This window comes from Meriones unguiculatus, chromosome 1 (assembly GCF_030254825.1).
Source record: "Meriones unguiculatus strain TT.TT164.6M chromosome 1, Bangor_MerUng_6.1, whole genome shotgun sequence".
Classification (NCBI taxonomy): Eukaryota; Metazoa; Chordata; class Mammalia; order Rodentia; family Muridae; genus Meriones; species Meriones unguiculatus.
The window spans coordinates 125,620,965-125,641,656 of NC_083349.1; the positions used below are offsets into that span (position 1 = coordinate 125,620,965).

General features: G+C 44.0%; 1 protein-coding gene across 2 annotated transcripts; it reads left to right on the forward strand.

The window, feature by feature from the left end:
* The first annotated feature begins 3,480 nt into the window (after positions 1-3,480).
* Cmpk2 (cytidine/uridine monophosphate kinase 2) lies at positions 3,481-18,960 on the forward strand. Of its 2 annotated transcripts, none has more exons than XM_060366387.1 (5): positions 3,481-4,535; positions 4,877-4,969; positions 7,185-7,330; positions 9,516-9,749; positions 10,860-18,960. In XM_060366387.1, the coding sequence occupies exons 1-5, from the start codon at positions 3,861-3,863 to the stop codon at positions 10,975-10,977; spliced, it is 1,266 nt and encodes a 421-aa protein (XP_060222370.1). In that variant the 5' UTR covers positions 3,481-3,860; the 3' UTR covers positions 10,978-18,960. The 2 variants fall into 2 exon arrangements, with proteins under 2 accessions (XP_060222370.1, XP_021506945.1); XM_021651270.2 differs by having other exon boundaries at positions 3,510-4,535; positions 4,855-4,969; positions 7,129-7,330.
* The last annotated feature ends 1,732 nt before the right edge of the window (positions 18,961-20,692 follow it).

The window sequence follows — 20,692 nt, forward strand, 5'->3', positions numbered from 1 at the left end:
TTATAGGTCTATATAAGTGAGTATATACCGTGTTTTTTCTTTTTCCTTCTGGGATATTTCACTCAGAATGATCTTTTCTAGATCCCACAATTTGCCTGCAAATTTCATGATTTCCTCTTTTTTGATTGCTCAGTAGTATTCCATTGTGTAAAAATACCACAATTTCTGTACCCATTCCTCCGTTGATGGACATCTGGGTTGTTTCCAGGTTCTGGCTATTACAAATAAAGCTGCTATAAACATGGTTGAGCAAGTATCCCTTTTGTGTACTTGAGAAAACTTTTGGTATATACCTAGCAGTGGTATAGCTGGGTCTTGAGGAAGCACTATTCCTAATTGTCTTAGAAAGCGCCAGATAGATTTCCAGAGTGGTTGTACCAGTTTACATTCCCACCATCAGTGGAAAAGGCAATTCTTGAACTATTTTCTCAGTTTCTACTTTCTCATCTCTGCGCCCACATGGGCAAATTGCTACAGGTACAGTTATTCAATCCAAACCAGCTACTGAGTGTCACCAGACTCTCCTGCTTAGGAATCTTAAATTGACACTCAAAAATTTGACTCTTTGTTGCTGAGAGTATGCCTCCCCCCCTTGGCTATTTAGGGATTCCGGTTTAAATAGCACTGTACTGCACATCTATATGTGATGTCCTGCTTTATTTTCTGTGGCTGTGACAAAACACTGTCACCAATATAGCATATGGGATCAAGAGTTTACTTTAGTTTGTGGTCCCAAAGGAATGAAAGTCCATTGTGGCAGGGAAGCAGGAAGTTTAGAGGTCAGACCATCAAATTCAAGCACAGAGCAGACAAAGAAGACAAGGGTTTAAACTCCCAAAGCCCACCTACAGTAACACACTTCTCCCAGCAAGGCTGTACCACCTAAAGCCATAACCATTCCAAGCATCACCAAGTGGGGACCAAGCCTCACATAACTGAGTCTATGGGCAACATTTCTCATTCAAACCACGACATTCCAGTCCCTGGCTCCAAAGGACCCACTGCCTTATATCACAATGCAAAGCGCATTCAGTTAACCTTCAAAAGTTCCCATAGTCTCTCACTGTTGGAAAGTGCAAAGTCTCTTCGGGGACATTAGCCAATCTCTTCATTGTGACGTGCCGTGAAATAAAACAAAAGCAAGTTACATACTTCCTGCATCTAATGAGACAAAATAGACATTGCCATTCCGAAAGGAAGGGATGAGATCACAGTGAGGAAATACTGGACCAAAGGAAGGCAAACTCCAAATCCTGTAACACCGCATCCAGTATCAGAGGGCTTTGGTGGCTCAGCCTTCTCTGCTTTGCTCTCTGCAACATACATCTTTCTCTTCCTCTGGTCCTATCCTCTTTGTGCAGATTTCTTTGGCAGAGGTCTCTTGGCTCTGACATCTTCTACATCTTGGAGTCTCCACTGTAAACCACACTCCACTTTCATAGCTCCCCTGGTGGGGGCTACTGCTATCTAAAGGCCTTTATGAAATGGCTTCCCTGCCACACAGTGCATGGTCTCGATGGCTCTCTGAAAGTGCATAGGACGAATCCATGATTCCTTCACTGTTTCATCCTACATGTCCTCAAATCCATCATCCTATGGACAACACTGCCAAGCACTTCTGTCAGATTGCTAGGAGCCCTTGCCCTCCTGAGCTGCAACAGCAGCAGCTTTTGTTTGAAGTTGTTTTCCAGAAGCTGAAAACTACCCCTTACCCAAGTTGGAAGCTTAGCTGGGTGGGATGCTGCCTTGAGGGTACCAACTTCCATATTATATTGTTTTCTGTTGCTGTGATAAAACACCATGACCAAGATAACAGAAGAGTTCATTTTAATTTATGGTTTCAGAGGAAAAAGAATTCATCATGGTTGGGAAGCATGAGAGCAAGCAGCATTTGGTGGCACAGGGAATCTGAATGCTCACATCTTTAAATAAAATCCTGAAGCAGACAGAGTAAATTACTCTGGGGACAAGGGACAAGGCCTTGAGCTCTCAAAGCCTACCCACTAGCTGGTTTACTAGTTCCAGCAAGGCTGCACCTCCCCCAAACCTGAGACCAAGTTGTCAAATGCTGCAGGCATTCTCATTGAAACCAACACAGGCAACTTGTGAGGAAAGGATTATCCAAGTGAATGCAAGTCCTGGTTCCTTACCTGCCCAGAGAACCCAAGACACGCTGACAGTTTCTGTCCTAGCCCTGCCAAACAGACCCTCTGAAAAGGGTCTCCATGGCAGAGGTTAGAGATACTGTGTGGACATGCCTTACCAACTTGTTCCAATCATGTCACACAAAGGTCTAAGCTGATCTCTACCTCATTCAGCTGAGAGCATCCTGGCACATTGTTACGAGTTCAGTATTCAAGAACTATTCTGCTTTGCTTTCTGTCAAAGGTCACTAGCTCACCAATGGTTGACATTCTATAAATCTCTCGATTTTGTAAGACCTTCACTTAAAAGAATTCAAATGTTTCATCTTTATCTTTTTGTTTTATGTAACTTTAAAAAATGAAAACCTAATCCCTATATTCCTGGAACTTGACGGCCTGGAGAGGCTGATCTCGTCTCCCTTTTCATTTCCTTTGCCCCATTTTTTTTTTTTTTTTTTTAAGTTACCCAATCTGGAAAGGTTGGACTCCAGTCAGTTCGGGAAAAGGCACAGTTGCTACCTTCATTGAAACAAAATCTAAGCAAACTTCTTGCCTTTATGTGCTTCCTAGTCAAGTTTAGGACTCCATGCACACTCTTAAAAACAAAAACCAAATTGTCTTGCAGGGTTATTTTCACTGTTTCTTTGTGTGACACCAAAAGTATGTATTTCCGACAATTATAACCCGAGAGCCTGATACTCTAGCAGGTGATTCCACAGAGGCCCCTGCAGCTCACTCTTACAGCATGTTTCCTGAATAGCTCACTCCAGGGTCTATCGCACAGTGCAGGTCCCCTCACCCTGCCCTTACCTCACCTTGTGCTGGGATAAATCCTGAATTTGGAGCATCACTGAGATACACATCTTTACTGTGAACCAGCGAGATTAAGGTGGTTCTTGAGATTTCTAAAACATAGCCAGCACACACACACACACACACACACACACACACAGAGAGAGAGAGAGAGAGAGAGAGAGAGAGAGAGAGAGAGAGAGGTAAACAAAAAATTGAAAATACTAGACAGAGAGCAGCGCAGAAGTTTTAATTGGCAATTATTCAATGTGACAACAACCTGGCCACCCATCCGGGTTTGCAAATGAATTACATGTGAGTAAGGAACACACTGGGGTCGCTCATTTGCAAACTTAAAAATCTGCCCAAAGCGGTTACAGGATTACCTAAATGGTTACTAGGTAAGTTGAGGTCGGGATGTGGCCAGGTACCTGAAGGCCTCGAGAGTCAGGTGCCTGTGCACAGGTGGGTCATGAAACTGTGTGTGTGTGTGTGTGTGTGTGTGTGTTTGTGTGTTTTCTCTGGAGTGAGAGCCCTTTTGTTCCTCAGTCTCCAGTTCTCCCAGCCCTCACACATCAGAAATAAGTAGCCTAGGAGAAGTTCAAAACTCTTAGAAGCACCTGTCACCATATAACCAAGCCAGACAAAGCTAATTCCTTGGAATTCTCAAGCGCGGGCGTTGCCAGGGGACCACACCTGTGATAGCAACGCGCCAGAGCCCCAGGGCCAAGGGGAATTTTCCTAACCGCCGGTGGCGGTTAAGGCGCTGCTGTGGTAGGTGGAGAAGCCCAGGCCTGGGAGTAGCGCGGCCACACCCGAGGTCCTAGGCAGCTGCCTTCACTTTCGTTTCCCACCGTTCCTGGATCCTCGGTCAACCGCGGTTTCGTTTCCGAGGCGTGGCCGAGGGTGCGGCCCGGGACACTCATGGCCCTAGTGAGCCGTCCGCGAGCCCCACTGTGGCTCGGGCGACTGTCGCGGCGACTGTGCGCGCAACTCAGGGCCTGCGCTGGGACTATGGCTCGGCCTCGCCGCTTCACCGTGGAGCTGCCCGACTGCTCCTTGACTCATTTCATCCTGGGGGACCCGGCGGACCACCCGGACGCACGCCTGACAGCGCTGCTCGGGCCCCCGGGGCGCAGCTACGCGCTGTGTGTGCCCTTGGTTCCGGGCAGAGGCTGCGGACCCCGGGTGCAGGCGGCCCGGAGGCATCAGCGCCTGCTGCAGCAGCTGCGCCAGGGCCCTTTGCAACGGTGCCAACTGAGCAAGCTACTGGGCTACGGTCCGAGCGACCAGGCCGGTGCAATCCAGCATGGCTTCCTGCTGCGCGATCCTAGCGACCACCCGGACACCCGGCGCGCCTTGCTGCAGCTTATGGCCTCATGCCAGGAGGCGGTGCAACCGCAGCTGGCCGAGTTCCAGGCCGACTCTCAGGGTTTGTTGTGGCAGCGTCTGTGGGAGCTGAGGGGAGAAGGGGAGGTGCAGGTGGACTGCGCATGCGTCCTGCAGGCACCGGAGCCTCACCTGCACCCGTTGCTACCAGATCTGCTCAACTCTGTGGTGTTCCAAGACCGGGATGCTGCAAGGGCGGTATTGGAGGAGGTGAGCGTTCTTTCCCTTCAGGGCTGAGTGGAGCTTCAGGCTGTGCCCTTTGATTGGCCAATCAAGTGCTTTAACGTTGGTTTGTTATTCTTATTCACCGGACAGCTGGTATAGGCAAACTCTGCAGGCTCTGTGTTAGACACTGGCGCTGCCTTCAATACTTGCCTGCAGGTTCAGTTTGGAATAGGCTTCTTTAGCACTGTGCAGTACTGTCTTTGCCGAGTAGAGAAAGGTTCTCTGAAGTCCCAGTACTTCTCTGCTCATGCACAGATTTTATTATTATTGTTGTTGTTGTTATTTATTATTATTATTACTACAGTGCACATCCTTTATTCCTGAAGCCCGGGCAGTGCTTGCCCTGGTTGACGAATGCCCAAAGGAGATCCAGAAAGGCAAGTTCCAGGTCATTGCCATTGAAGGACTGGATGCCACTGGTAAGTGAACTGCTTTGTAGTTATTGTCAGTGCCATGGACTGAATGGGTGTAGGAGGCCGTTCCTGAAATGCTAAGTGCCGCACAGAGCCCCTGTGAGTCTCTGTGCCAGGCTGACCCAGGAACACGGAGAGGCGTTAATGGAGCCTTCAGTGGGTTCTGCTCTGCTGATGTCTCCAGAGGAGACCCGAGCTGATACCCAAGCTGTATTCTAAGAACAAAGAAGAGCAGATTAGGTGATGAAAACAAGGAAGGTGGAAGCAGTGGCCGGGCAGAGGCATGGTACTTTTACCAACAGCTTATGTCTAGGAGCCACAGGCCATTCAGAGGCCCCCTCTAAGAGCAAACTTGGGAAAGGAGGCAGTGGAAGGTTCCTGGGCTGCTCAGGAGGGGTCAGGCAGAATGCGGAGATAAGTTAACATTATGACTGGAACAGTCACACCCAGGGGAAGGCTGGTAGTGTCACTTGGATGGGCACAGACTACTGTCTTATTCTTTATTTTGGTGGTTGTATTGTTCAGGTTTTGTTTTGTTTGTCAACTTGACATAATTCATCTGTGAAGAGGAGATCTCAAATGAGAAAATGCCTTCATGAGATTGGCTTGTGGGAAAGTTGGCAGCATCATTTTGTTGTTGTTGTTGATTGATGACTGACATTGGAGGGCCCAGTCCACGGTTGGTGTCAGCTAGGGCAGATGGTCCTGAGCTGTATAGAAAGCGGGCTCAGCAACCCATGAGGAGTAAGCCAATAAGCAGAACTCCTCCGTTGTCTCTGCAGTTCCTGCCCCCTGAGTTTTGTCTTGAGTTCCTAACCTGACTTGCCTCAATGATGGCGTGTGACCTGGGAGTTGTATTATGAAATAAACTCATTTCTTCCCGATGATGGTTTTGGATGGTGCTTTTTTCACAGCCAAAGAAAGCAAACTAGGGCCATAGTGCTGGCGATTGAATCTAGGGATTTCACCCAGGCTAGGTGAGTGCTTTACCACGCATTCACATCCCTGGCCCCCAGAGTGTTATCTTTAATAATCCCAAAGGCCCTTTCCTCATGGGCATCTGCTGTATCACAATGAGGTGGCACAGAGACATGGTTGTAACTCACTGTCCTGGCTCTGCCTGCAAGCCAGCAGGTGGGAGAAGCCACAGGCTTGGCATTCAGCAGGCTCTCTTCCCTGTGCCAAGACCTAGTGGAGGTTGGTTTTCTGCCACAGCTGGAATTTTAACAGCAGCTGTCCATTTGCCAGTGGGTTTTTGTTGTTGTTGTTTGATCCTTTGTTTTGTACTTAGAGATAGTTCAGATTCTGTGCAACAAAAAGAAAACAGAAACCTCTAACCTTACACACCTGTGCACACATGCGTGACGTTCAGAAAATGATAACAAAGAGAGGAGGAGAGGGATGGCTTCGGTTGCCACAGCTGCATCGTGACTTCAGCCCCACCAAGTAGGCCACTGTGGACGGCTCCATTACCTTCTCTTCTGCTCAGTGACTCACTGAATACTCTTCTGTAGAACTGGGCATTTGGGACTATTCTATGTGTTGATGGTGTGCTCATGGCACACACACCAAAATGGTCAGCACTGTTAGGATCTGCCTAACAGTGTTAGTCCCAGAAAGTGACCCAGGACAGTGTCACAATCAGGGCAAAGAGGAGACCAAAAATATACCTAAGTGTACACTAAAGAAGGAACTTGAACTCTGAGATGTTAGACCCAGGATCTCCAAAGGCCAAGCCAAATGTCAAACACAGAGGAGCAAGGGCAGTGTGTGAGGGGTGGGAGGAGGGCAGGGACAGAGCTAAGAGGCCTTTAGAGGAGGGTTGAGCAGAAGTGGAGGGGCTGGAGCAAGTGGAGAGAAGCTGTCCTGCTCCATCTGACAGCTTCAGTCCATCATGAGCGGAAGTCAGGGCAGACCTCAAATAGGAATCTAGAAGTAGGAACTGAAGCAGAGGCCATTGACAAAATGGTGCTTACTGGCTTTTCTCCTCAAGGCTTGCTCAGCCCATTTTCTTATACAATCCATTAAAAAAATCCATTATTTAATTTCTTTGACTTACAGATTAAAGTGCTTTGCCCTTTCTTGGTGAAAAGGTTAATGTTACCCTTTGGGAGTGCCACAGGGGCTTTAGCTAAGAACCGTTCTGTTTCGCTTATGTCCTGCAGGAAAAACTACAGTGACACAGTCAGTGTCAGAGTCTCTCAGTGCTGTTCTCCTACAGTCACCACCACCCTGCATCAGCCAGTGGAGGAAAATCTTTGATGATGAACCTACTATCATTCGAAGAGCATTTTACTCTTTGGGCAATTATCTCGTGGCATCTGAAATAGCTAAAGAATCAGCCAAGTCTCCTGTTATTGTAGACAGGTGGGTAGCAAGATGCCTTCTCTCTAACATGACTGACTGATTCTCTCTCTCTCTCTCTCTGCATATATATATTCAGATGCTCAATTGTGGACACATATGATGATTACCAGGGAAATACTGTCTATAAATTAATTACCTACATCACCCCCTAACATTTTATATTAATATTTGGAACAGTGCCTTGGGTAGGTTGGAACCAGTCTCTGCCGTTTACTGATAAGGAACATGCATCTTAAAAGATTGGGTCATTAACACACAGACATCAGTGACAATTTCTAGGTTAATGCAGTGGGCCTACCATGTGGACCCCACTGTGTCCTTTGCCCTCTGGCAAGAAGTTCCAAAACTATTGAAAGTTACAGAATTGAAAGTTGAAACTTGAAGATGCCGATGATGTAGGAGTTGCTGTGGTCACCCAGTCTAAATTGTCAGCCAGCCTTGGAGAATCTTCAAACCTAGGAACGGCTTTCCTTTTCCTGGGAACTTCAGTTTATGTGATAAGTCCTTGGCGTGGGTGATTCTTCTTTGATGTCAGATATGAAGTTTTACATTTATTCACATTATATTAGAGTAAAGGATCTGATTACAACAAAGGCTTGGAGGATGGCTTTTACTAACAACACTTTGTGTTTGGGCTGGCAGAGACCCCTCCCCCACAAAATGTCCACTAATACCTGATGGGTAACCATATATATAATACATAGTAGATGTAAATAATATATACTATATATAATCACAGGACACCATGAGTAAACGTGTGGCAAGGGTAGAGTCTACCCATTAGGCAGCAAAAACTTTTTCATGGGGACCACATCCCTCCTGACTGATTCTGAGTTTATTATCAACCACATCTAGGCAAATCTAGACCTAAACTGACTAGCTATGTGAGTATCTTGTATTTTCACCCTTTCCCTACTTAATATTGGCACTCATATCATTACCCTCAAGGACAAAGCTAAGAATGCGATCCCTTCCGTGTTCTAATATGACTATAGTGACAGGAACCCCTTTTTCTGCTGCTCACCATTGGCTTTAGTGACAGTGGCTGGACTTGATTTGCTGGGACACACACACTTGAGCCCTGTTCTAGTAATATCATACACTTACTCATTTCTGTTGGTAAATACCATCCATTGGTATGTGCGTGTATACATGCATCAGTGGCCATAAGGAGCATTATTTATTGCACACTATTAAATGTCATTCATTAACAGACATAAGGAGCATTCACATTGCATACCTACTATGGGTTGGGCTTAGAGTATTCAGGGTTGAGAATACACAGGTGACTAAGAAGCATTTTCCACTCAAGGAATACATTGTCTGTGGAGGAGACAGGATCTCACACCTGAAACAATACCTGTGGACCCCAGTGAGAAGTTCCACACTAGAGTCTCCTCCAGGATATGGGGAACCAGATGAGGACCATGGATTCTGCATAGGATCTTCATGGGAGCAGGACTATAGAGGCAGAGGAGGCGCCACTTTGCTAGTTGAGGGCATTACCCTTGCTAGGAAGCAAGGCGTGAAGATGATGCATGGTCCAAGCTGTGAGGAAGTTCCATGCCTCACAGGGAGACATAACTCTTTCCTGGGGGTGGTGGATAGCTGATGGCATTCCAGAAAGAGTGTGCTGGGTTCTTTTCCATTTACAGCTATGGCTGTCTTTTCTAGGACTGCTTAGCCTGGCCTCTTCGCTGCTTAATTACAACTACGGAGTTGGACAACTAGACATTTGTGAAGGGATGAGGGGTCTTCTAGCTCCATTCCCTGAACATGGATTTCATGAGCAATTTCTTTGGCACAGCATGGAAACTGCTCAGGCCTGCCATGTTTCACTAGCTCAGGATATAGTGTTAAACACAAAGGCCCTGCCGAGCAGATCTGTCATTCTTACCTCATTACCACAAAGGAGTTAACCCACTGAAAGGCTAGAAAGTTTTGACATCTGTTCTTATGGCATATAGTAGTTTTAAATGAATATATGATTTCGTGATCAGTTTACCTATTACTGCCATTGTTGACTCTGATTTTTGTATTTTACACATTAAAAACCGATCAAAATGTATTTCATTTGGGTGGAGCTGAGAAGCCTTCAGTGGAACCTGCCTAATTTGACCATCATCCTCAAATGGTGTCTTGACTTCTTCCAAAGATGAGAGCTCATTGCTGCCTTGTTTCCCAGGTACTGGCATAGCACAGCCGCCTATGCCATAGCCACTGAGGTGAGCGGAGGCCTGTCCTTCCTACCCCCTGCCCACCATCCTGTGTACCAGTGGCCAGGAGACCTGCTGAAGCCTGACCTGGTCCTGCTGCTCACTGTGAATCCTGAGGAGAGAGCGAGAAGACTGCTCGGCCGGGGCCTGGAGAAGACTAAGGAAGAGGCAGAACTTGAGGCCAATAATGTGTTTCGTCAGAAGTAAGTGTCGCTGGAGTGATGTGAGTAGCAGAAGTCCCTGTAGTCCCCGAGCCAGTATCAGAACTGCTTTAGGATGCACTTCCTATGTTTCAGGTACAAGAGGCAATGCCCCCTAAGCCACTCTAGCCCCTGTCACTGTGCTTGTTAGCAACTTGAAAACAAAGGGGTTTCTATGCCAGAAATGGTAGGGGCTTGATTAAGACCCAAAGTTTTAGGGGTGGGGACATTACTCCATCAGCCATGTGCTACCTGGGTTTGACCTTCAGCATCTGTCGTAGTCAGCATTCTATGGCTGTGAAGAGACACTATAACCATGGCAGCTCTTACAAAGGAAAGCATTTAACTGGGGTGGATTACAGTTTCAGAGCTTTAGTCCATTATTGTGGGAAGCATGGCAGGATGTAGGCAGACGTGGTGCTGGAGGAGTTCTACATCCAAATCTATAGGCAGCAGGAAGAGAGAGACCTTGGACCTGGCTTGGGCTTCTGACCCCTCGAATCCCACCTCCAGTGACATGCTTCCTCCAACAAGACTACACGTCCAAATCCTTCTAAGTAGTGCAACTGTCTGGTGACTTAAGCATTAAATCTATGAGCCAACGGGGGGAGGGGGCATTCTTCTTCAAATCACCACATTCCACTCCCTGCCCCTCCCATATAATAATGCAAAAAGTGCATTCAGTACAACTTCAAAAGTTCATGTCGTCTATCCCAGACTCAGCATTGTTCAAAGTCTTTTCAGAGTCTCATGACCGTCTGTTCATGACACTGACTCTAGAGTGATCACTGCAGATACAGACTGGGCCTCAGTTGCCTTCTCTGCCATGAGAATGAAGATGGTCCCTCCCAGTTAACTCTGAGTATAAAATGAGAAGAAAGGGCCAGGATACATGATTGGCAGGTAATAGGTTGTCAGTTATTAAGCATCACTGCTGACTCATCTTCAATTGAACAGACTGCAGTGAATCCGTTTAGGGGCAGTGCTGGCTGCCAAGATGTGAGTTAGACGGGGGCTTTGCTCCAAGATGGAGTGACAAGGTAAGGCAGTTATTTTTTCAGGATGAACTGGGTGGGAGAAGAGACAGACTTCTCCCCTTCTCTCTGTCTCCAGGGTGGAAATGACGTACCAGCGGATGGAGAACCCAAGTTGCCACCTGGTCGATGCCAGTGCCTCACGAGAGAGAGTCCTGCAGACAGTTTTACAGCTGATCCAGAGAGCTGGTCATTAACTGTAGTTCCTCTGCCCAGGTTCCATGTTACACCAGAAGAGAAATGGTGTGATGCCTGTAAACCCAGCACTTGCCTGGTGGCTTCTTATATTCAGGTGGCATGAGCATATTTAAGAGGGAAAACTGGAGACTGAGTGTGTTTGCTTTACTTCTGACTGATTGAGTCAGCCACAGCTGCCGATTCATTTCTGCCTGGTCATGTATCATCTCTTTGGGATCTATTTTAACACCAGGAGCTTCTGATCCAGTGGTGAGCTGCTGGAGGTCTTCTTGTACCTGGAATCTGAGGATGTCAGCTGTGGTCAACACTGATCAATTGTGATGAGCTAGGCTCATTTTCTTTTACCCCAAATCCTGTACCTAAGCATTGTCACAGGGCCTGGCTGTCCAAGGACATTTCCTTGGAGCCATTTATGGCTGGGAACACTTGCAATGAAGCAGCTGATCTTCCTTCAGAGGCACAAGGAACACCATGGACAGTGCCTGGAGTGAGCACCTCAGAGCTGAATGGATGTTGTGCCCCTAAACTGGAAGCACTCCAACCCCCTCTTGTTCTCCTTTGCTCGTCTGTATTCCATTTCTCGCCTCTGAAATCTGGTTCTGAGTGTAATGAGCAGTCTGCACTGAGCAGGAAGTGTTTCATTTACCCAACGCACCAATTTGTTTATATTGCTGTTTACATCATGTGTTTCCTCAGTGTAGGAGCTGTGAGTCACTAACCAAAACTGAGGCCAAGGAGCTAAATGCAGCATTTGCTGTGTGTTTTCATTACACAATTTAATTTATCTTAATAAGCACCGTGGATTCCAGAACAAGATTTCATAATAAATCATCTTGCACTTTGAATGTCTCCTGATTGCATGTGGAGTCAGCTTTGAGGGCTCTTTGGATAGAGAGTAGAGCTGTGGAAGAAAAGGCTGGTGGCTCTGTAGCCTTGGCTGAGTCGTTTAACATTGGCAATGTCAACAGTTTGATCTGAAAGGGGGCCATTGGTGGGCTTTGTAGCATAACCCTCTAACAGTATTTACAGTATTGGCAGTTTGAGAAAAGAAAATTGAAAGTTCAGGGCCTTCCTGGGCTATGGTGTAAATTTGGAGCTAGCCTGGGAAGTATAGTGAGACTTTTGTCTCAAGATGAAAACTAGAAAGAAGACTGGGATAAAACTCCATAGTAAAACACTGTACTGAATATTCTATTCCTGGGTTCCATTCCCAGTAGCATAAAAATAAAAATGTAAACAGAAAACCAAACACCAGTAACGCAATATAGGAGTTAAGTACTCTTTGGTCATAAGGAGGTAGCCGGGCCAGATTATTATTGTTTAACATTCCAGTTCCAATGTGGCTGCTTCTCTACATAATTTTGACCCCATGTCTCATTTCTTAAGAATGCATCTCCATGTAAATACATGGAATTACACTAAAGCCTTACCAGGTTTTCCCTAACCTTAAATTATAATAAGGTATAATATTAATGTCCAAATATTTTTTTTTTTTACTTTTTAAACTATGTATAACTTATAAATAAATGTGTCTATGTACATACATATGTTGTTGGCCTTTGTGAAACATTTTAAAGCTGACAAATAACATTAGGACTCTTTGTAATGTGGCAGCTACTTCCACGAAGGGTTTTTGATTTAGCGCTTCAGAGATGATTGTGGCAGAGGCGAGAAGGAAGTCTTGGTGCTGTCCTCATGAAACCTGCCAGCGAATACGCTTGCTGTGACTTTCTTAACCCAATCTGTCATCATGGCTGAGTGATGTATTTGTCTTAACATCTTGCAAGCTCATCTCACCGAGTCTAAAGGTTCTTATGTATGTGAAAAGGTGGAGGGTGTGAGTTTGTGGCTGAGTGGAATCTGTGACCAATGGACTTTGGTGAGGGAGGGTTTGTTTCAAACATTATTTTCACATTACAAATATCAAATGAATTTTAAAAATTCCATTCTCTGTGCATCTGATAGGTAGATGATTTATATTATATAGCTCCGTGGCTCCTACCACTGCCATGACGCATGGCTATGCTCGCTGTAAGGCGAGCCGTGTTCTTATTCCGTGATTCTGTCTTTCATTCTCAATAATGGCAGTTCAGCTCAGTTCGTGGCCAGTTCTGAGTTTCTCATTCACTCCTATGTGCCTGGCTGGGTGGGTCTCACAGAAGGCACGTGAGGAATGTCAGCTGGGGATGCATCCCTTTGTCCTTCTGTCCCTGCTGTGTTCAGGTAGTAGCTAGGAGGAGATCAGGTAGAGAGGGGAACAGCAGGATAGGTGTAGGAGCGCTGAGTGAAAAGCTCTTTGCTGATTAGCGGCTCACAGAACAGATGGGAAGTAATATTCACAGGCTTCATGCACCTGAAGTCTAACTCACCATTGTACGTTCCCCCACATTCTAAGGCAACCACTTGTCTACTCCGATGGTTAATATCGGTTGTCAACATGACAGGATCTAGAATTACCTAGGATACAGAAATCTGGCCACATCTGGGGAGTTATTTGAAGCAAGAAGATCCACTCTTAACAACGGTGTCATTATTCCCTTCAGTGGGATTCTGGGCTGGATGAAAAGGAGAAAATGACCTGAGTATTACCACTCACTGGCCTCTACCTCCTGACCGAAGATACAGTGTGACCTCAATCTCGTACCATGCCTTCCCACCCAGATGAACTGTATAACTTCCTCTATGAGCTGAGATGAGTCTCTTCTTCGTTAAGTTGCTCTTGGTCAGGTATTTTGCCACAACAATGGGAAAAGTAACCCAGACCCTGTAAACAGTACCACATGGATGATTTACATTGTATAGCTCACAGCCTACCTCTAGAAATGATTGTATATCCTGAAATTTCTTGAAGCTATGTGAGCCTTAGAACATGACCTGGCTGGTGGGGTGTGACCAACAGATATTGATAATACCACCAGAACTATTATTTATACGGAGACACGCTTGGCTTCATAGTGCTTCTCTGTCTTCTGCAGGTTGGAGGATGGTAAGAACTGGAAGATATTCTTTAGTTTCGTTTTTCTGGACAATTCTGCTTAAAACATGTGGGAAACACTGACTTTTATATATACACTTTAACTAAATTTCAAGCTAATCTGTAAACCATACATGAACTCCTTACTTGTATTCCAACTAAGGGCAAGATAATTACACTTAACTTTTAGGTCCAATTAAATTGCAAAACAACAATAGCAAAAATATTTATTGCCATTAAAAACTTAAAGAGAGTCCAGAACATCTACAATATAATGTTCCCCAAGTCTAGGATATAGTCCAAAATTACCTAACCTACAACAAAGGAACACATATATCGATTGTTAAAGAAAAGGAGCCAAGTTCTGGAGAGTAACTTCAAGATGACCTTGTAGAGATGGGAACAGCTGGGAAGTTAAAGTAGATTTTACCTGTGCTTGAATGGAAGGATGGAATGGAGACATGGCTATCACATATAAAAAGACAAGAGATAGACATCCTGCACAACTAAGTCTTGCCCTTAGCTAGAATGTATGTACGGAGACCATATATAGTTTGTAGATTTGCTTGAGATTTAGTTAAAGTGCATGTACAAAATCAGGGTTTTCTACATGTGTTACGCAGGGTCCTTCAGAAAAACAGAACTAATATACATACAATATAGTGTGTGTGTGTGTGTGTGTGTGTGTGTGTGTAATATTTATTGGACTGACTTACAGAATAGGATTGCTAGATATTACTGAGTAGATATTATACTGTGAAAATTTCACTATCTAGAATAACAAGCCACTGATATATTGAGTTAAAAGCAGACAAGTGAGCAAAGGAAAGAGTCTAGATGCTTTGACTCATAAAATTCTTCAGTCTGAATAACACCAGAAATATAAGCAAAATCCTAGAGACTTGCACTACACAAGTTTGAGTCCTAGAAGGAAAGGAGAATAGACCAAAAAAAAAAAAAAACATGTTTAAAAAGATATTTCTCCAAATAGGATGAAATATACGTGTACAGATTTAAAGATCTTAGCAAACACCACCATTATAACTACACAAAACACCAGGGCTATGTGTGGTTATTCAGGTAGGACCACTGAAGCTCTGAGAAATTCAGACTGGCTCCTGATGTAGACAGAGGATCTTTGCAAGTACTATCCTTTTACCAGAGTCAAGTTGCCAGAATCCTAGGCAGTTTGTGCATTTATGAACAGTGAAGAAAAATAGTGCAACAATGCCTGCAGTCGCCGATAAACACTGAGAAATAATGGCCAACAGAAGCTGAAAGAGGAAGGAGAGGATCCCAAAAAGGACCGGAAATGGACCACGGTGCTACTGGTACCTTCAGTATACGCTTCCAGTTTCTTTAACTGCAAGATCATGCATTGCTTTAAAAAGTGTGTGTGTGTGTGTGTGTGTGTGTGTGTGTGTGTGTGTGAGAGAGAGAGAGAGAGAGAGAGCACATCCACATGTAACACAGTGTGAATATTGAGGTCAAACAACTTTCGGGAGTGGATCCTGTCCTTCCAACCTTGTGCGAGTCCCAGGTTTTTCTGTTGTATATGTTCTCCATTTTGTCACCTTTGTTATTTTAACATCCTCCTTTCAGTACTTCCCCCCTCATTGTTTCTAATGAGAAACTGGCTGTCAGTGTTCTCTTTCTTACTCTGTATATATATAACCTGTCATTTTTCTGAACTTTCTCTATGTTACTGGTTTAACTAAATTGATTATGCTGTCCAAATTTATTTATGTGTTTGAAGCTGTGTGTGTAGATTTACAATTTTACTTACTTTTGAAAAAAAGTTCAGATAGTATTTCTGTTCCTCTTTCTCTCTTTGGGACATCTCTCCAGTCGTATCTGCATTAGATTGGAGGAGGTGGCCACCGTCAGTTAGAGAAGCATGATATCAACTGAGAGATCGAAGCCTTTCCTGGTTGATTTCTACTGGATGGTGTGAATGTCAGGCTCAAAAGAAACTCAGGGAAAGGAGATAACTGTGGTGCCTATAGCACACCAAAGTACATGCTGAACTCCAGGTTCATCGCTTCTCCGCCTTTTGGCTAAGATCAAGTGTGAACTCCAGGTTCTCTCAGCATCACAAATACTTCTAACAGAGTTCATACTGGTATCCTGGCTCTTCTAAGCTTTTCTCATGCCACTGCTCATCCTAAACTTCTCCAGATAATGGGCTTTCCTCACCCCAGAATCTGACTCCCATACAACCCTGCCATTTTGATCATGCTATCTGTTGGTGCTCTCTTGGTCCCCCTTTCTTGGTCCTCACTTTTGTCTTCCTCTCTCTCCTCTTCCTCTTCTCCCCTCTCTCTCTGTTCATGGCCTGGTTGAATGTACTAAATTTTCTTCCTGCTGTTTTTCTCTCTCTCTTTCTCTTTCTCTCTCTGTCGCTATCTCTTTCTTTTACTTTGTCTTACTTGATATGTAATAAAATCTGTGATCCAAAACCTAAACCATAACTGTCACAGATCATTATCTGGATTCCACAAAACATCACCCTTCAATGATTTTCCTCTCAGTATCTGAGAAGTACAACTTTCAGACTTTCAAGTATAAACAAATGAAAAAAATTGGAACACTATTTTTCTTGTACCAAAAATCATACCATTCTCTGAATTCAATGCATATCAGTTTCTAGAAAGGTGATATGACTCTTACAGCATCACATCTCTGATTATCTTTTTAAGTTTTGGAAGAAAGCTTGGATGACTGTTATAATATCCACGTTGGGTGTGAGTTGATTTAGACTGAGTTTTCCTCTTAGTGTAGAATACATTTTCCTGCTTGTTTTTGGTAAACCTAAGATTGGATGCCATCCATTCTGAATTTTACCTTGATAGTAACAGATGTTGCTCTTTTCTGTAAAAAAAAAAATTCATTTTGGTTTTAGGTTCATTATAAGAGACTGATCCATTTGAGTGTTGTATTTAATATTTGTTAGATGGTACTAGTTAACTTAGAATTAGCTGCCCCCAACCCTATGCTGAGGCCAGCCTCTTGTAATATTCTATCAGATCTTGAATGGATCCTCAATCTTTTGGTATAGTCAGAAGGTACTCTACTAGCTCTGTGCATCTAATCTTCAGGATGATCTATCTGGAAGGGCCAATACCACTCTTTCTGTCTTGAGGATTACTTAATGTGGGTTCAGAATAACTCTTGCATTTTCTGTTTGTTCTTTCAGCAGCTCCAGTCGCCTTGGTCTCATCTAATTATTGTAGAATGTCAAACTCCTAAAATGTTTATTATCTTTGTATCTTCCGAGTAAGATGCCGCCTGTCTCAAATTCTAGTAATATTTGAGAACTGCTTATGATTAATGGGTATGGTGATACAATATCTCTTATAGAGTCTAAGAGATTGGAACTTTGGACCTCACAGTCAGTTAAAAGTATACCTTGTGGTGACTTGAGACTTAAGACTCCCTCCCTACTGTGTACTCAGCCTGTTTGTTTCAGGGGCTTTAAGAGAATAATGTAGCAATCGACCTTATTTGCCTTGGATTTCCCATGTAATCAGCTTTTAAAATATAAGCCAATATATAGTTGTAATCTTAAGTTACATACTCTTTTGTGCCCCTGACCTTGAGTATTGCATGTGTGTTACAATAGTTACTTGCTGGACCTGGCAAACACAGGTTGAAAGCAGTCTTATAAAATAACTAAACAACACAAATGTTGAATTAAGCCTAAGGACATTGCTTGGTAAACAGTAATGTTTGTAATACTGTTTATTATCTGGGTCAGTTGGGGTCAATTGGAGTCAGCTGGAGTGAGTGACTTAATTCCTTGTAAAACTCTGTTAAAGATCTCTGTAAAGTGTCCCTTGTCACTTGCCATGTGATGTTTTATTATGCTGTTCAATAAAGACAGAGCAAAGTCCTTTGTTAGGGACAGACACACTCAGACACAGACAGAGGTACAGAGCCACAAGGCAGCTTTCAGCTAAGCATGGATTCAGACTCAAACAACAGACAGAGAGGATAGAAGACACAGGCAAAGTGAAAGACAGAATTCAAATCTGGACTTGCTCTTGGTGAAAGGATCCCGAGGGCAAGCGCTTTGATTTCTTTCTGGTACATTATTGATGGCTAGGAGTTTATTGCTCATGCATTCAAACCAACTGCAAAAGGGAAGAGGAAAACCTCTCCACAGCTTCTTGTTTTCCTGATTACAACCTTCATGTTTTGTATCTTTTCATGGGACACCCAGATGACCCCTGTCTAGCTTCCACTTATCCTGTCCACCCTTTTAAGTCTTGCTACAGTGCACCCTTGTAGAACACCTTTGAATCCTTCCCAGGCCAAACAGAGCTATTAGAAAAGCTGTCAAGTGGATTCATCCAGGGTGACTGGATTTTTCTTTTGAAAATATTTCCAAGATGAGGGTGTAAATCACCTGACAGAGTGCTTGTGTAGCATGCAAAAATCCCTGAGTATTGCTCCAGTACTATATAAAAGCACTATTGTCCGTCACACCTGTAGTCTCAGTACTTAGAACATGGAAGCAAGAGGATCAGAAGTTCAAAGCATGAACACAAATTTCTGAAAAGAAGCTATGTCTGTCTGTGAACAAACAAAACATCACGGAAGGAGTTTCTGTGTCTTCAGAGACTGATTCACTGATTATAATTTCAGTACTGGGGACTGGAATTTTGTAGGTTCAGAGGCTAATTACTTTATCTTGGGCTGGTTATAGTCTTCAGGAACAGCATTTCTTTCCCCACTATGTATCTAAACTATCAACAAATGACAAAATAAAATAAAATAAAAACTTAATAGAAAAAAAACCCTCTTCAATGCTATTAACTTAGTGAGACGCTATCTTCTACCAATCCAAGAGCTGAGATTGCCACCAGATAGCATCTTGGGCCTATCAGAAATCTTCCCTAATTCTGATGTACCTCTCTTTCTCGTGTACCCACCAATGCATTTTATACTCTCCTTGATTTATGTCTTTCTTTGTTCTTTAATGCTATAAAAACCTTGTGAAACAGTGTCCACTTTGGAAAATGGAATTTGGAGTAACCTAAATCCGTGTTTCTAAGCTGTGGTCGCCCATAAGGTTTCCAGAATGAACTAGGTGAGAGCTGTGGTTTTTATGTCAAAAAGGTAAGTTTTGCACACATAGAAAGTTCTACAACAACCCTGTATACATGAGACCCTGTCTCAAAATGAATGAGTGAATAAATAAATTAATGAGTAAATAAATTAGTAATTCCCCAGCATGGCCATTGCCAGATAACTGAATATTAATGTCTTCGAGTCCTGATGTTACTAATTCTGTCCCATAATCTGCTGCCATCCCCATTTTATTCCCTCAAACTGCAAGGAGCAGCCAAGCAAGCTCCCTCAGTGGGGAGCAGATACAAGCTCAGGTGGGTAGCATCCTTCCTCACTATGGTCCTCCTGTAATAGGTGTAGATTTGTGGGGTGAACCCAGGTATGGATAAGTGATTTGTCTGGGGTGTCAGCCAAAGTCCCGGAGAAGTAAACTTAGAAGCTTGTCTAGGATATGCGTCGTGCACGGAAAACGGAAACATATCTCCCTGCGTAGCACTCTGCTGGCTCCGTTCTTGTTTCCCAGAGGGCTAGACTCCACCCAGCCGATATTACTTGTCAGCCTCACTCACGCGCTCCACAGCGCATCCACTCCACACAGAAGCCAATTTTAAGACGCAGAAAGGCAGAAAAACCATCTCCATCCGTCTTGTGAGTTGTATTTGAAGACCAAGCGTGGCCCAGTTCTCCTTTGCAGCTTTTCATTTTGAATCAGGAGCTCCTTGAAGGAAGAGCTGTGTAAAAGACATCTTTGTGGAAAACCCTCAGCATTTGACTCAACCCTGACTTCCTTTTGCTTGCCTTTCTGCTTGTGTTCTGTGGACTGATCCAACTACTAAGTGACAGTCTACTCCATTCCCACTAGAGGGAGGACAAGTGCCAATTTCCCTCTTTTCCAGGGCTCTCTTTGCCTGATAACCACTTCCCTCATTACACACAAACTGCACAGCCTGAAAAAAAAATTTTTTTAAATGTCGTCTCTGATGGAAAAACAAAGGACAGACTGAGGAACATTTCTAGGTCAAAGTAGTAAGCCTTTCAAAGTGGCTAATTTCGTGCTTCAAGAATTCTAAATACAGCCTCGAGGTCAGAAAAAAAATATATATATATAAAGGACATGGTGATCTCGGGGCTCCATCTCTTTAATAGGTGTGGAAAATGAGGCCCAGAGAGGGACCTGCCCTGCTCTGGGTCATATAATTTGTAACAGCAGTTGTATGCCAGAGAAATAAATTCTGCAGCTCTTTATCTAGTGCTCTCTATAACTTGATGGCTTGCATCAGCATATTGGGGAAATAAATATACAATCTCACACACACACACACACACACACACACACACACACACACACACAACATGTATTTTTGTCCTTGCAAGGAATATGGCATGAAGAAACATTCTCTGCTTGTATGTGTCCTTGTTCATTTGTTTTTAGCATGTCCCTCCCCTGGTCCCCTCATTCCATTGCGCTCCGTGTGAATGGCACTGCTTATATTGGATGGTGCCTACAAGGTCTCAGATCTTGGAATTACTGAACACACCAGGGCTTAGAAAACACGTTATAAACTTTTTCCTGTGGAGTTTCCAAGATTTTTTTATTAACATTCATGATATTAATGGCTGTGCTTATAATTGAGGATGTGATCCACTACTCTAAAATAAGGGTGCAA

Excerpts from the sequence above, each read along its gene's own strand:
- Cmpk2 (XM_021651270.2), top strand. The coding sequence starts at position 3,861 with ATGGCCCTAGTGAGCCGTCCGCGAGCCCCACTGTGGCTCGGGCGACTG. Across the intron at positions 4,536-4,854 it reads CAAGGGCGGTATTGGAGGAG|TGCACATCCTTTATTCCTGA; the intron begins GTGAGCGTTCTT and ends TTATTACTACAG. Across the intron at positions 7,331-9,515 it reads TCTCCTGTTATTGTAGACAG|GTACTGGCATAGCACAGCCG; the intron begins GTGGGTAGCAAG and ends CTTGTTTCCCAG.